At 49.1% G+C, this 17,067-nt stretch overlaps 1 protein-coding gene across 1 annotated transcript in view; it reads left to right on the top strand.

Moving 5' to 3' along the window:
* The window catches only part of LOC144469766 (uncharacterized), a 78,328-nt gene that overhangs the window by 32,181 nt on the left and 29,080 nt on the right, over window positions 1-17,067 (top strand). The window contains exon 2 of the mRNA XM_078180365.1: window positions 15,045-15,197. Within this exon, the coding sequence (XP_078036491.1) occupies window positions 15,045-15,197 (153 nt within the window). The remainder of the gene's footprint in view (window positions 1-15,044; window positions 15,198-17,067) is intronic.

Genomic DNA, 17,067 nt, shown 5'->3' with positions numbered 1-17,067 from the left:
GTAAGCACGTGGAATATTAGAAATCTGTATCTCCGGACGAGAGCACCGCCGTCGGATCTCGGAAAGTTCGCCGATGGTTGGAGATCGGCGGCATCAACGGTTTTCTCTTTTCTCGGCCGGTTTCTGGTACTCTTCCAAGATCGTGGAACCGTTTCTTGCCAGAATTGGTTTAAGAGTTCGCGACCTTTCCCTCCGCCGGGTTTGACCCCTGCCCGTACCGCCGTTGGATGTATCCCCTCCCCCCCTCCCCCCCTCGTACGAGCGAGGCATCTCGCCCGTCTCTTTCTTGGCAAGATCGAAATCCCTGCTTTAATCGCCCCGGGGCATCGAAATTGCATTTGTCTCGCGCCGATCGGAAATTAAATCCCCGGGCCACACGGTCTCGCCCCGCGCAGGCTTTTCATTTCCCTATTAACATTTTTCGTTCCTATACTCGCCCACGGAACCTCTGTGCTATCCTACGCGGAACCATAATCGCTACGAATTTGAAAATATTTTAAAAAAGGCTATTGATTTTCAAAAAGGGTTATTGATTTTAGAAAACGTTATTGATTTTAGCGCGTCGACGTTGCCGTTATTTATTTTCTATTCGTTCTATAGCGATCGCGGATCGCCGGACCTCCGATATTTTTATTCCGCAAAGTTAACAAACGTCATCGGTTTAGCTGAATAAAAAAAAAAAAAAAAGTGAAACCGTGACTGCGACACATATGCGACACGCCGGTCTACCAACGCGAACTGGGACGTCGCGAAATGTAACGCGCGATAGAGGTTAAGGATGATAACCGTTTTCCAACGTTTTTACCCAGCGGATAAAATTAATGCGACGCGGAGACCTTGATCACGTTTGAACAAGCAGCCGGGGACTGGTGAATGGCAAATTATTTATTTAGGATTTATGTAGGATTTATATAGGATTTATTTAGGATTTATTTAGGATTTATTTAGAATTAATTTAGGATTTATTTAGGATTTATTTAGGATTTATTTAGGATTAGTACACCGCTGATCTTTGTTCGAATTAAAAACATTAATAATTCTTTTAGCAGTTCTAATTTATTCGGAATAATGTAAAAATGTTCTGAAATCTGAAATAAAAAAAATTTAATGCCACTGTCATATCATTTTCAATTTATCAAGATTTTTAAAAGAAGCAACTTAATTTTACTCAATTTCTATTTCTTGAATTAATTTTAATCAATTCTTATGTTGCATAAAGAACCGCATTGGTAATTTTGATTATCTCTGAACACTCAATTAGGTAGCTCGCGATACTAAGAGGACGATTCCACATAAAAAACCGTGTGAAAAGTGCAGAATACAATTTTTTTAACCGAAGCTTCGCGTTTGAGAAAAAAACGGGTTCGAATATATCCGTCAGATCCACGTGTCCCGGTATTAAACAAGTAGAAACGGTAAGTCATGAACAGACGCGTCAGCCGATTCCTATTCAACAATCCACGCGTGCTCGCGGAATCTTCAAACACGTTTTTCTCGGGAACGTAGCCGCGAATGAAAAAACATCGCGTTCCGCTATATTCGACGTGTATTTACGTTTCGAGCGGACAACCTAATTACCTCGCTCTTAATCCGCGTAATAATCCCGGTACAATAACGTTAAAACGACCACGGGTACGCTATACCGGTAGAGATCGCATTCTCCTTCATCGCACTCGAACGCTTCCCCCACCATCACATTCTATATCTACTTTCAAAACGATTCTGGTGGATAAACGAGAGCAAAAAATTGCATATTATATCGTACGAAGAATTAACACTACGCAAGATCGTGAATAATTGGTAGGGTAGTATTTGGTTTATAATTTCTTAATTTCGTGGAAATTTTTCCACTGTGATACACGTCATCGCCGCGGAATTTTCTAGAATTTAGTTTTCGGCCCGGGTCGAGCAAGCGTGCACCAAGTACGGTGTAAAAATTTGAAAGCTAGATGTTCGGTTGGCGTCTCGTCAGCGTCGAAAAGTTTCGCAGCGCTGCATGGTGCCACTCTCGAACTGTAAAAAAGGAAGCGGAGTTTCGGGCTCGATCGGGTTCGGCGTATCGGCCGAAATCAGTACGAAAACGCTACCGGATTCGGTAGCAGTTAGCCGCGCGGTCCCCCCACCCTCCCCCGTCAGTGATTCCACATATGCGTTTCCTTTTTTTTGTTATTTCGGTTGTTGGTCGGCGGCGAGTCGTTCGGCTCGGCCGCGGTTCTATCGTGTACTTTTTAGCGCTGATCTTTACGGGATAGCCGGCCAGGCAGGCAGGCAGGCAGAGCCCGCGCGTCCCGCTCCCCTTCCCAGGCGGGTCTCTGCACGCGCTACCTCTTTCTTCGTTCCCGTTCTGCCCCCCTGGTTGCCGCGTCACTCTCTCTCGCTCTCTCTCTCGTGGCTCGGCGGGTCTCGCTCGCTCCACCGTCCGGTATAATGCGCGCCGGCGGTAAGCCGGCTGGCAGCTGCCTTCCGTGCAACCAACAAGCCTGGTCTGGCCCGCTCCACGGTTCTCCATGCATGGAATCTCCGGAGATTCCTCCTCCCCCTTGCTCCTGCTCCTCAATCTCACCCTTACCCTTCCCACCGTTGACTCCAACACCGCGCGATCGGCCGGGGTATACCTCCTCGTCCCACGCGTTCACTTTTCTCTCTCCTGCTCCGACCCGTGTGCCCCCACGGTGTCTCGGTCTCTGTTCGGCCCGCGCACGGTCCCACACCGTATCTCTGCTGGCTTCCAGTTTGACGCAGACTCCGTCTCCGTCGGTCTCATTGGCCGCGCGCCTCTGCCCGTCCTTCTCCTCTCTCTCTCTCTCTCTCTCTCTCTTTCTCGCTCTCCCCCCCTCTCCCCCGTGGCACTCTCTCTCTCTCTCTCTTTCGGGCACCGCAGGCGACTTTGACCCGCCACGAGGGAATGGGACACCCGGTACGGGCGGAAGAGCGAGAGGGACGCCTCGCCGCGCGGCTCTCTCTCTCTCTCGGCTCTCTCGGGCCACGGGGAGGGAGTCAGAGGATGCCGAAGTTTTGTCCGGAACGTGGACGGGACAACTATTGTCCGAATCCTGTCCCGCTCCGGGCTCAGGGGTCCCGTTTGAAGCCGTGGCTGAGGGAAGCCTTGCAAGGCTTCGAGTCAGATATGAATCTTTGTGCCCGGAGGGCGGCCCGCGCTCGACGGTTAACTGCAGGGGGGCATCCATCCTCGGCCCGTAGGAGGAGGGTGAGAGAGGGAGAGAGAGAGAAAGACGGCGACGACGACGACGGAGGAGCCTGCGTAATAATTTATTCGGTTTAGTTTCGCTGTCGGGACTCTCTTCGACGGCGGATCAACCTCCCTTTCCCGGCGTGTGCGCGCGTGTGACCGCTCTGTGTGTCTGTGTATGCGTGCGTGCGCGCCGCGACGGCGGTGTCGTGATTCGCCAAGGACGAGCACTGTAAATACACCGCCGCGCCGAGCGGAGCCGTCGTTACGTACGCCCGGTACCAATCACGCACACGTGGGGGACAGCCGCCGTGTCTTTTATCCTTATTCGTGGACCTTTCCGCGCACCGTACGGATTCGGCGGGGCGTCGTTTGCGACACGTTATTAATACCCGGGCCGGTTGCCGGTTCGACGAAAGTCCTTCCGACGTGCAATTATAATCGACGTTACTTCACCGGAAACCGGGGATAGAGGGGCTAGATAAAACCGATGGTACGCCGCCGCCGGCGTCGCGGCGGTCTAGCTCATTTCAATATGCTAAATCATGTTGCAAGAAGATTGATCTAGCCGCCGCCGCCACCGCCCGTCGGCCCGCCGTCGGCTCCGGCCGTAGCGTCGAATGAGACACGCTTTTTAATCTCGCGATTCTGAGGAGGACTGCCTGATTTACAATTCGAGCCGGCAACTTTCGTGGATTGCGACCTTCTGACCCGAATTTCGCGTCGGAACCAGATTCCTGTGACGGGTTTGCGTTACACCTCGCGTACGAAACGCTCGATAGATATCTAGAAGAGGCCGCGGCGTGTTAACGGAAGGGTAATCCTATTCGTGATCGCGCAAAAAGTTCACGTAACCGTGCGCCTAGCGCGCGGTCTCTCGTTGTTCCCCGCGACTTCTAATGGAAAAAGTTAACGCGGCCCGCGTAAACTTTCAGCCAATCGGAACAACTTTTACCCAACTTTCATTCCGCAACACCATTCTGCACCGGTGGCCGTCCTCGGGCCGCGCGACCAATTGACAACGATCGTCCCGAAGACCGTGGCGGCAGCAGACCGGCCGGCACGGCGCGGCGCGGCGCGACGGCGGAGAGCGGAAAGCGAGGCGGCCGGTCGAAACCCGACCGGTCATAAATCTCGAAATCAATCCGTTGCGCGGGCAGAGAGAAGTGCCGTAAAACGTCCGGCGCGTCGATAATGAACGCCGGACAGGCCGGAATACGTTCCATGCGGTATCTTGATAGTGGCGCGGACGTAGGGCGGGGCAGTCTGGCGTAGTGGGAGGTAGCTGGAGGTTCCGGTTTTCCGGGATCGGTGTTGCAGACATGCCGGACGCGGCTTTTCGGATGATTGGCTCGCTAGTACAGCCGACACGATCGGTTTCCGGTCACGGGACCGTTGGATTCCAGGTCGCCGCCTTGCCCGCCGCGGAGAGAGAATAGTCCTTTATCGATTCGCGCCTGGTCGTTAGCGATTTCAGAACCGCCCGCGCGCGTTCCGTTGCGGCGGTGGTTAACAGGCGGCAAGCCGGAAGAGGTGCTTCACGGGGGGTCGGTCGTCTGGTCGACGCCGGCCGCTTAGAGTCTCCGCGATGGTGAAGAAAAAAAAAAGAAGAAAGAAAAAGAAGGAAAGCCGACGCGATTCCCGAGGAGCAAAGGGATCCGCTCGCGCCCGTCGCTCTCGGGGCTTCCTAAGTACCCGACGGGCGCGAGGAGGTGTCGACCAGGATGGCCTTGCTCTCGATAAAGCCGCGCGATTTGCGGCTCGAGCGGAGGCGACGCGCAAAAAATCCATGGGAACCGCGTCGGTAAATCCGACCCTGGGCGCGGGCTGTTTTTTCGTCGTGTTTTCATGGCACAGAGGAGGGGGGACGGATCTCGGGTGTGTGTACCCCACCGACCGGACGACAGGAAAGAATTCGTACCTTTTTTTTATTCGTGCTTTCGGGCGACGAGGTAAAATGTTAAGTAATACCGTAAGTAGCGGCCGGAGACGGAAAGCGAGCGAGAAAGAGCGAGAGATAGAGAGAGAGAGAGAGAGAGAGAGAGAGTGAGAGAACGGGGTGAGGAGGAGAGAGAGGGCGAAGAGAAAGAGAGCGGCGAAGTATGTCGAGTATCTAGCGTCTCGAGGATCGATAATCGGACGGAAAGGTAACGAAGCGCGTTCGGCTATAAATAAAACACGGGAGTTACTCGTACGGTATGACCAGGCTGCAAAAATGCCGGGGACTACGGGCCGTGGATTAACGGACCGTAATGATTTCCTGCGAGAGTTCGACCCGGCCGAGGAACACATCCGATTATACCGCTAATTTCGAATCGATCCGGGGGCCGCGCGCGCGGAACCGAGCGGCGCCGGAAGGATTATTGATCGCCGGATTAATTTTTGGCCTCGGAAGGAGATGCGGGAAACGTTAACGAGCATCGGTCAAACGGGCAGGAAGGCGGCTTCCCTCTCTCTCTCTCTCTTCCCTCCTCCCTCTACCCCGCCACCTATTTCGTAGATGACTCGTTCTCCCAAAAGGCGTCTGATTAACGAAGGAAGCAATTTCAGGAATAACGCGGAGAGCCTTTCCTCGTAGCCGGGTCCGGTTTACGAGAAAATTCCTCGAAGTTCCAGCGGTTTGCGAACGCTCTCGAGAAGTCCGAGGGGTTCTGTAAGTGGCATGAGCCCCGGAGGAAAGTCGATATCCCGGAGAGTTGGTCCGATCACCTCGTAAAAGAAACACCGCCGCGAGAAATAAGATCGGCGAGTTCGGTGCGGCTCGAAAAAATCCGCCCCGCTCGCGCGCGCGAACGAACGAACGAGCTTTCTCCGTCGGAGGAGCCGAGAGAGAGAGAGAGAGAGAGAAAGAGAGAGAAGTTTCTCAACGGACGTTTTCGAACCGGCGATAGTCTCGCTGAATTTCCCGGAAAGAATCGACTGGCGGCGGGATGAGGTCGGAGACGGCGGCGGTTACGGCGGCGGAGGGGATGGGCGCGGGGTAGCCGCGGGGCCCGGGGAGAGAAGTTATCGGCGGCAGACGTCGGTAGATTCCGAAGGCAAGATCAACAAATATCGGCGGGCGGGGAGGGGCGGAGGAGAGGCTCGTCAAATAAACGAGAACGTGAAAGGAGGATCCGCGGCTGAGAGACTCTTTGTTCCGTCACCGAAACCCAAACACTTTTTATGTCTGCGGCCGAGTATGACCTCGGTGTGTTCCAGCGGAGGCCGCCCCGGCCTCTTCCCAGCCCGCGAGAGCGCGGCCACCACCACCTCTCTGTTTACAACCGTGTCAGTCTTTCTCCTTTTCCTAGTGCGTTACCGCCGGCCCGTCCGTTTCGCTCGCACGGGTATATACACACGCTTCTCTCTTCCCTTCGCCGCGGTCCTCGTTCCCCTAACCGGGCGTCCCGCAGCACTCAACGGGGGCCGGGTCATTTATCTAAACGGCTACTGGGTGGCCCGGCTCTCGCAGTGTCCTGTCCCAACAAACCAAAACTAACCCAATCACACGGGACCGCGAGCCGACACGGCCGGCCGGTGCTCCTCTCTCTCTCTTTCTCTCTCTCTCCCTCTCTCTCCCCGGCCCCGGCTCCCCGAAGAAGAAAGGAGCCCGAAAAACAAACGCCGATACCCTCGGCCCGCCGGCCCTTCCCGATAGATTGAGGCGTATCGCGTTCCAATCCCGAACCGGCCGGAACGCACGAGGCACTGCTGCGACCAGTTTCCGAGTACCGCCGCGCTCTGCCACGGGCCTGTTCCTGTCCGCCTAGCCGCGCCGCCGTTCCTTCTTCGCGTAATGGAAGTAATCCGACCTCGTTGAGAATATTTAACGGCCGGTCGCAATGATACCCCGTGCCACTTTCGCGGGACTTCCTAGTATCGTTGTTATGCAATGACACGCCGCCACCTCGGGGACTCCGTTTCAATGGCTACCGACGAGCCGTTAGATCCCCGCGCCGTCCTGTATCGCCTCGTTACGCCTCGCCTCGTCTCGCCGCCCTTCGCCCTGCCTCGCCTCCTCCTCCCTTCGCCCACGTCCCGACGTCGACGTCTCTGCGTGCCAGGACAAGCCCGCGCATCCCGACGACGACGCGTTTATTTTCAGAACGCTTCCCGATTTTTGACGTCAGTCGCCGCCGCCGCTTGGTTGCGTCATCGGGGTGTAGGCGAGCGCGCCCCGGTTAATTCAGTTTTAACAAGATTTCGAACGGAAATCCGCGCGAATGTCAGGCGCACGCTTACCCGCGGAACGCGCACACATGTCCGGAGAAGTAGCCGGAACTCGAGCCAGCCGAACGCGATACCTAAGCGGCGGCCGGGGTGCCGTTATCACGGCCGTATAAGACGGCAAATCTATTTATAAACTTAAATTGGCGCTCGGTTTTAAAAGAAGACTTTCAAATCTGCTCGGGCAGATCGTTCTACTCAGTTTCCATCTTCGTTCTAGTTCTCATACGCCTTGACAACAACATTTATTCTATGTTATTTTTATTTCATTTACTTTATCTCTATTTTATTCCATTCACCGCGAAATCTAAAATCTAAGAAATTACATAATAATAGAGAAGCTCACAGTAGCACGATCCAACATTTTTACCTCAACAATAGGTAATAAGTTATTGGTTGCCACGACAACCGATTCGCAGGACACTAATCGTTAAAGCGTTAACGCGTCGTGGTTCGACGAGCCCGTTCAGAAAAAAAGTGCGCGGTACGGTCAAGGTATTTTTAATCGAAAATTCCACGACCGGCCGGGGGCTGCCTTCCGAGAAGCCCCATAAAGAGACGATTTTGAAAACAGCCGGTCCCAGGCCGGCGAAACCAACGGTGAAACGGAGAGAGGGGGGTACGGCGGCGGCGCCGGAAAATCTCCGGCGACGAGCTCTAGAATAGAAGCACGTCACAGGCGGGCGCCCGTAAATCCGTACGAGGTGCGCACGGGTGGGTACGGGGGCCAAGTTTGCGGCGCAACGAAATCCAGGTATAGCGGGTGTTTTAAAACCCCGCGGACCACGAGTTTGCATTTTAAACGAACGGTCGGGTTTTGCGGGGCGACCGGGGTCGAGAGAGGGTGGCAACGGGAGGAGGGGGGGGGGGGGCAGCAGCGCGGGGGCGGAAAACAACGCGGCAGCCACGCAAACGCGCCGGCGAATCGGATTAAAAAAATTCACGAGGGAGTTGCCCGGTTCCACGAGCGTCGAGGCGCGCGTGAACGGCGTGGGAGGGCGTCAGAGGAATCACGTACCGGGTGGCTCGTTTCGACGCGCGCGCGCGCGCCCGAGCGGCCCTCTGTGTCGCCGCCGAATCGATTCGTTCGGCGCTAACAAACCTCCTACCCACAGGCTCGCGGCTGCAACGAACGGCTCGCACTGCGACTACTTTCATACTGCGAATTGATTAGCACTTATTACACGCACGTTAATATTTAAATATTTCACACAATTAATATTTCAATATTTCACACATCAATATTTTCTCTAATAGGAGCAAACAATTTTTCTTTCGTCTCTTATTTTTATTTACTTTAATTTTTAGGCTTTGAAGAATTAAATTTGATCTCGATTCAATCGTTTGAACTCGAGCCATTAATATTGTTATATCACGTTCTAAAATTATTTCTATAGATATCGCCGAAGCTTAAATTTAAAAAGTTGTGAGTTATATAAAAATATAATTTTTAATTATGAGACTCAATTTTATATATATATAGAATGCATTTCGTTTGTGCTAAACGAAAATGCTACGAGTCAGAGGAATTATTTTAAATTTGCTGTTAAAATGGCCTCGAGCGCACAGAATTAAAAGAGATTAATAATATTTATATTTAGTAGATCTTGCATGAAGCTAACCTCGTAATTGTCTAACCTCGAATTACGTAACGTACCAATCTACGTTTACACCGAGTATTCGATTAGAAACGTGGACAAGGTTTCCCATTTTAGTCTTAGTATTATTTCGCCGATTCGCCGTGATATCGTTACGTTCATGGAAACCGCGGCAACGCGCGAACAGCCGCGCCGACAACTTTTTCTCGGATCGTAGTTGGGTTCCAGTTAATTACCGATATCGGCGCGCGCGCGCGCGCGCGGCCGATTAGGACCGAGCGCGTGGAACAGGAAGCGTGTTATTGGTGATTTAGGAACGCGTGGGATCGGTGGTCGGAGCGGCCGGGCGAGAGAGCCTCGTTGCGGAGCCCGGCGAAGCGGCCGGCAAGAAAGTTGTGGCCGCCTGGTATCGTAACACCGCTCGGGTACGGCGCGCAGAGCACACAACACCGCCTTTTCGGTAACTTTGGATTGCGTAACGCGCGCGCGGTGCACCGGCGTCAAGTGCTTTCTCAGTTTGTTCATGCGCGCGGAACGACGCGCCGCGGCGACGGAGACCCGTTAACCGTAGCGGTTTTGCCGGGCCCCTATTTCGCGGGCTCTACCTCTTATCGCGGAACCGTCTTCCAAGGCTCCGCGCGAGCCGAAATATTAACCCTTTGTCATCGAGCGGTGACTTTGAGGCATTGCTAAAATTGTTCTATCGTGTCTCGAGATCATTTTTATACTACAAAAGTTTATTTTAAAAAACTGATAAATGTCACTAAATTAAGGTATCTCTACTCTAAAAGTCACTAAATCGAGGCATCGCTGCTCTAAATGTCACTAAATCGAGGCATCTCTACTCTAAATGTTATTAAAAACGAGACATTTCTACTCTAAATGTCACAAGATTTCTATCTTGTCCACGATAAAAATCCACTTTGAATTCCGACCTCGCGACATTTGGGGAACCGCTACACTCTCGCAACTATAGCTAGGATTTCGGTGAAGATTCACCTTTACGTCGTTCAACCGGTCTGCCACGGCCTTCTCCTCTCTCTCTCTCTCTCTCTCCCTTTCTCTGTCCGCTCTGCATCTCCCCGAGAGCCACGAACGCGAGTTGTCACGGTGAAAAGCAGATATCTTTGACACGCTTCGCTACCGGGGAGCTGGTCTTGAGCGGCCAATTGACTTTGATCCGCCTATAGATAAATCTCTCCCCGAGAGAAATAGCAGAAGCCGGAGCTCCTTTTGTGCGTTCCGCAGGACCGGCTCGTTCTTTCCTATGGTGTTCGCTGTCCCGGCCATTGCTTCCCCGTTTCTCAGCAATATTCTCGAACCTGGCTCTTCGTTATTATTATTATTATTATTATTGAGCATTCTGCTATTAAAACTTTATCGACCGGTCATCCAATCGTAAAACATTTCGTTTCTATTGCGATTTTATTTATCTTATTAATCGCGAAAGGTAGTTTCCTCTAAAAAAGATAAAACCTCCGCATCCAAGGTACGGAACCTTTATTAGGTTCATGTATACTCGTAAGTAAGCTAGGCAGAAAAATGCGTACCGTCGCCTAGCTTACCAGTGTATAGTATAGTCCGTGCTATTCGTATCGTTATAATTATATTATACCGCGCCGATCGGTATAATTATATTTCTTCCACCGCGCCTTTCTTCTATTTTCCTCTAACTATAATTATTTACACTAGTTTTACACTGCACTAGTGTTTTATTCCACGCAACCCTTGCACAGTCATCTTCGGTGCTCCTTCGGGGTGTCCGCCTCCAGGGTGTCCGGGCACATTCTGGTCAAGCTCCTCCTGCGCCGCCCTCCCGAGGGATTCATGGGAGCGTCCCGGCATTCCCGTTCAGCCGCATAATCTATTTACGGAGCGAAAGTCGCCGCGCGGCGTCAAGTATGAATATTTATCGCGGCGCGCCCGTTCGAAACGGAGCACCGGGTGTGTGAAGGGTTGGGGGCGCGTTCGAGGCGAGCGAGAGAGAGGGAGAGAGAGGGGGGAAGAGAGAGTGAGAGAGAGAGAGAGAAGGTGGACGACGCCGGCGTGGCCCTGCCGCGACCGCACGCGTCTCCTCCGGGGATTTCTGCGTCCCATTTGTCGACAGACCGTCCGGAGCAAAAGGTGGCCCCGGCACACGGAAGAATTCTCGTATGTCATCCCGGCTATCGATCCTTATTTGGTGCAGCCGGATGGGACGAGATCATGCCCGGAGAGTCTCGAGTTACGCTCGCTTAACTCTACCCCCGGTCCCGGAGGTTACGGGATTTGTCGTTAGGGCCGACTTGTCGGGACTTCGACGACGGCTGATCGCTCTATCGAGGATGTATCTTTCGATTATTTTGTCGAATTTGAATTAGAATTGTAGCCTACCGGTTCAGAGCAGTGCCACAGTGACCACAGTCGACGTAGAGCACGGTTGAATTTATAAAGGACGCTATGACCAGCGAAAAGCGAACATGCAATAATGGAAATCGCATTTTTAGCAGTCGTCGTCTTAGCTTTGAAATTGTAACACCGATGCATTGTTCAGACTCTTCACATTAAAATAAGTACAAACATTACACAAATCAAACTATGTTTAAGATTAAACTTATTATTATAGGCTGCTTATTAACCCTTTGCAATATAAGCTTGACATCACTTATTAAGTATGGATTACTAATATCTAAACGTTAAAGTAAATGTAGACACACTCTATAAATTTTATCTCTCTTAAAAAATTATTACGATCGAAAATCATTTAATCATTGTTATCGTGAAGATAAAGGCATTGCAAAAGGTTAAGGAATAATCAAAATGGCGTAACCTAGTGCAAGGAGTCAAATGACAAACTTGGACCGTCACTGCTCCATGTCAACTATACCTAACCTATTGACATTGTCAAGCCAAGCTCTCGAGTCGATTCTCTGACAGAAAAAACATCCACGGTGGCCTCCCAATCGATGTAAATATAACCGTGCAATATTTCCGTATCTATCGGTTCCAGTAATCGCGATAATTTCGGCCACCTACGTTAGAAATCTTCGAGCCAACAGAATCCCGATCACGCGTCCCCCAGGTTAGAACAACACCGTAGAATTGCCACCGGCGCCGCGTTTCGAATGAAGTAACTTAAATAATCGCGTAGAAAGGGAAGAGTTATCACTTACGGTTCCCGTGGTCCGGAGTCACGCGATGCTAAATATGAAAATGAGTCTCGAATGCTTAGAGAACGGTGGAACGTTCGAACCGTCAGTGCTGCGCCGCTGGTATTCGGTCTTGACGCCTGGCACGGCCATAGACGCAAAGAGAGAGAGAGAGAGAGAGATAGAGGGAGACGCGGACGGTAAACTAGACGCGGGCGTACGGGACACGGCGCAGGGCCCTGTCCCGCGCCTCTGCGCGCCGCGTTCGGCCAGACTGTATGCTCGTTATATGTCAATACGCATTGCGTGACACGAGCATACACAGGCGACAGCACGCCGAGGATCATGGCTGGGCGTATTCAGCCGTGAAACTCACCCCGACGCCCGTTTACATAAACACACGGGAAGGAAGAGACACGCACACACACTCTCAAGTAGGTTAATCTCCCAGCCGTTTCGATCGGGCCGGTTATCTCGAGGGGTTGGACGCCGAGGCCTGACCCCGGAACTTCGCCTCCGGATCGTCGCCGATTATCGGCTGGTCTACGCGGCCAGGGATCGAACAGCCGACGGAGATCTATCTTTGATCCACGCCGTCGACCAATTTTCCGCTGCGGAATTCGTCGGATAAGCACTTTACCGCGGCGGCGGCGGCGGCGGTTGGAGATTTGATTTTCCATTTAATTATAAACGAAGAGTCTGCCGGCGCGGCGGCGCAACTTTCTCTGTAACGCGGCAACGGCCGAGAGAGGAACTCGGTCGGTTCTCGGCAGGAAATGGATTTTCAGCGCAGCCACGGCGAACAGACATTCGTAAATATCCATCTTTTCAATTAGTTATTAAATGAAAATCATTAGCCGCGCGCGGCGATATTCACTGAATAAGTCACGCGGCGCGAGTGTAACCCGAGGAAGCCGTTTGCCAATTTGATGGTGAATTATTCGCGAAGATAATTTCGAATATCTGCGGCACCTCGTTTTTGGAAAACTCGACGATCTTGGGGCGAAACGTTCCTGGCCGACCACGTCTCCAAGTGGAATCATTTATTCAAGATGGACCACGGTTTTAGGTTTTCTTATAATTTTAGTAATATTCAGAGAATTTCGTATTTATTATAACAAAAATTGTACGAAGTCTAGATGAATTGATCTTGTCAGGTTATATGACATTCGTCAATGTATAGCAATCAATTTTATTGTTCGATCAGTTCGGTTATGTCGAGGTTATGTCAAGATTAGGCACTGCTGAATTTCGCGAGAATGAAATTTTTCTCAACTGAATACCATTTTTCTTAATATATGTATTTTCTTGTTATAGCCATATATATACTTCTTTAAATGTATTATATATATTTACACTTCCACTTTAATCGTTCACTTTGATAACCACTAATACACTTGAACAAAACACGAAACATCCGCGGAAGCCACTACAATGGCACGTCGCGCCTAAGAGGTTAATTCTCGATTTATTTTCTGTGAAAATGTCGAACTGAAAATCCCAGACTAGGTAAAAACTAAAAATCCTAGTCTAGGTATGAACTGAACTAAAAATTCCAGTCTAGGTATAAACTAAACTAAAAATCCCAGTCTAAGTATAATCTAAACTAAAAATATCGCAGTCTAGATATAAACGAAAAATCCCAGTCTACGTATAACCTAAAAATTGTACCGCGACGATCGCGGTGGTATTCTGGGCGTTTTACTGTCACGATAGGTTCGATCGGTTCGTTTAACTTACGTACTCTCCGCTCCGAACCCGGTTATCGTTGTCCCCCGTTGGAAATTGAATGTTTCGCTCCGATATTTACGAAATCATCGATTTCCGATCGGCGACGATAAAGATACGCCGTGGCCGCCGCCGTCGCCGTCGCCGCCGCGCTGCCTCCATTACGTCTAATTACGGGACGCGGCCCGTTTGATCGAGCCGTGTTACCTTAAGGCGGCGGTCACCTAGATATCGGCATTGTTATCCTGCCTGACCGCAGCCACTTAACCGAGTTGTAAGCCCCCACGAGTTCAACTTTACCCTTCAACAGGTGTTTAGGGAAAGACAATAATGTCGCGCATGCGCCCCGAACTTCTTAAGGTCGCAAAGTTCGCCCGAACAATCTGACCGGGGGCCGGTGCCTGCGGACCCGTGATGCCATCCGTACCGGGAGTTAATTGAGTTTCCGGAGAGGAGCGAATTTTTTTGCTCTGCCGAGGAACGATCCGTTTCCCCGCGAGAATTACTCGGATCGTTCGTGAAACGGTGCAACGAAAATTTCTCGTTCGATGGAAACGCTTCTTTCGATAAATTACGCAAAGTTCGATTTATAAATTGTTACAATAAAACTCGCAATAGAACTTTCGCAATCTTAGAGTACACTTTGCTTTTAATATATCCCATGGAGATTTTATAGACAATTTTACTTTGTTTTACACGGTGGAAATTGTTTTACTTTCACTATATGTTTAAACGAAAATTCCCTGAGTAGTAATTATTGCATCGATTCTAATTTGGCGGTGATCTGCACCATCGACTGTCGATAACTTTGTGCAACACATTCTACCTTACCGGCGACGGCTACGTAACCAGGAGCCGGTAAGAAGATTGCAGGAATCTGCGTTTGCAAGCATTGGCAAGGTAGAATCTCCTATGTGTCGGTAAAGCAGTCGCTTTGCCACAGCCAGATGGCAATTCCGTCCAAGGGGATGAACTTTGAATTCTGAAATGCCGAGCGATATTTCACCACTGACTTTGAAATTGTAAAATAATACCGTGGAATGTTTTCTACTGGGAATCGATTTAATTAATCTAAATAAGACGACCGAGTTTTTAATTTCAACGGAACCGATCGTTTTATGGGGTGTTTTCAATAAAAATTGTGAACGAAGTTCGAATTGAATTTTTAATCGTATCGTATTTTTCTTGCAGGCATTAAATGGCGCCGAGGGTACCGTTCCGCCGGGAAGAGTGTACAAGAAAGTCGCGATCGTGGAGAACTTCTTCGACATTATTCATGCTGTACACGTCGATCTTGAGGGTCGTCCGGGAAAGCATGCCGGCCAGAAGAGAACGTACAGGACGGTAAGTTCGCAAACCCTTCCAATTAATATCAGTATATTAAAATTTAATTCTGCGAAAATTGTCATTTTGCTTAAAATAAATGCGTTAGATCAATTTTCAAAGGCTTAGCGGAGATGGCTACAGATAATTACGAATTTCCATTAATCTCTTTATAAACAATTTTAGCATTACAAACTGCCTAAATCGAAGCACTGTTTTTTTTTCCTAAAAAAATCATAAATGCGATCACAGTTTAAAATTGTTAACTTTCTATGGGAAACGCAGAGGCCGGTTCGAAACGCCGGCAAAACCGAAACCATTCGATAAACATGATTTATTACGAAAAGCTTACAAATTAGCTTTTATCTTCTTCAATGAACAACCCAACGCTCCCGCACACGTGGCATTTTCATTGTCCGAAGCTGCGCGCCGCGCGGCCTCATCAACTGATAACCCGTCACTGGGTGCGCGCGCCCGCGCGCGGTCCACTCTTTTTTTATTTTCCACTTTTACGAATCGGCTGTGAAACGGCACGGCCATTATCTCTGCATGCCTGTTTTAACAATTGAAAGTTACCCGCCGCTATGATTTATCGCAAACGTAATCGGGAATCAGGCGACCGCCGATTTTCCAAATAAATCCGACCGCGAGGAGATGATTCTATGGTAGTTAACCCTTTGCCTACTAATCCCTTGTACTATTGTCTTCGTAGTTACAAGAATGAGTATTTTTTCTATTATAATAATTTCTAAGAAGGAAAAGGAAAAATATTTATTATTTATATATTTAGCATTTATTATATAATATAACTGCAATATTATTATTATTATTATATAGAAATGCAATATTTAGCATTTGCCTACATTTACTTAAATGGTTAAAATCGTTCTGACACGACAGCATTTTCCGTTAAAAATTAAAAATTATTATTTTTATATTGAAAATTTGAATATACTTGTCACACTAGAGCAACGATTATTTTATTCGGCACTTATTATTTAAAACTAATAATTAAAACTAAAACAGTTATTATTTAAAACTAAGAGAAACGTATTATACAGAAATCACACGCACTGTACATATTTCTGGCGCGAGCTCTCTTCTAGTAACAATAATTCGGCGGACGACACTGCCGCAGTGAAAGGGTTAAATAGCGATGACAAAGTGGACGGAATTTTATTCTGGCTTTGAGGAACGGAGCTATAAATAATACTTTATCATACTTTAACATACTTTGACAAGATATTAATAGAAATATCAATGGCGACGCGGACTCGTCAAAATATACGGTAAGGGGTTAAATTACACGTTGCTCAAGCAGAAGTCGAATTACATATGGAAGGTGGAACAGGTCTTTCCGTTCGAGAGCCTCGAAACCACTTCTTAATTGACAATGTTGCGAATGGAGCGATTCAATTACTTCGCAGTCCAGTTTTTAACTGTTTCAACCGCGGCGCCGCGGTGAAAGGAAGCGAAAAAAGCGGATTTTACGGTGTTCGTATTTTTTGGCGCGGCTACTCGACAATCAATGCGCACTTATTATGTTATATAATTATATTTGGACTTATATAGAGACGCCATTTTGTTGTTGGAAATTTTTTCGGTTGCTGGCGACAATTTTTGAAGAATTACTCGAGTGACGTCGATGAAAATCGTTTTATCATTTTCAAAATAATTTTGACATCGTTAAACATTAGACTCAATTTCATATTCATAAATTGTACCAGGTTATATAAAATGGAAATGCAGCTAAAATAGCTATTTTAGATCTGGGCTTAAAATAGCTTCGAGTTCAAAGGGTTAATATAAAGTATTTCGAGTTTGTTTCACATTTTCTGAAACTATCTCATAATTGTTTGTCTTCTATTTTAATTTCTCAGCTAATTTAATG

The sequence above is a fragment of the Augochlora pura genome, chromosome 5, assembly GCF_028453695.1.
Source record: "Augochlora pura isolate Apur16 chromosome 5, APUR_v2.2.1, whole genome shotgun sequence".
Classification (NCBI taxonomy): Eukaryota; Metazoa; Arthropoda; class Insecta; order Hymenoptera; family Halictidae; genus Augochlora; species Augochlora pura.
The sequence above is the reverse complement of the archived record's forward strand: the minus strand, read 5'-3'. Positions and strand labels throughout refer to the sequence as shown.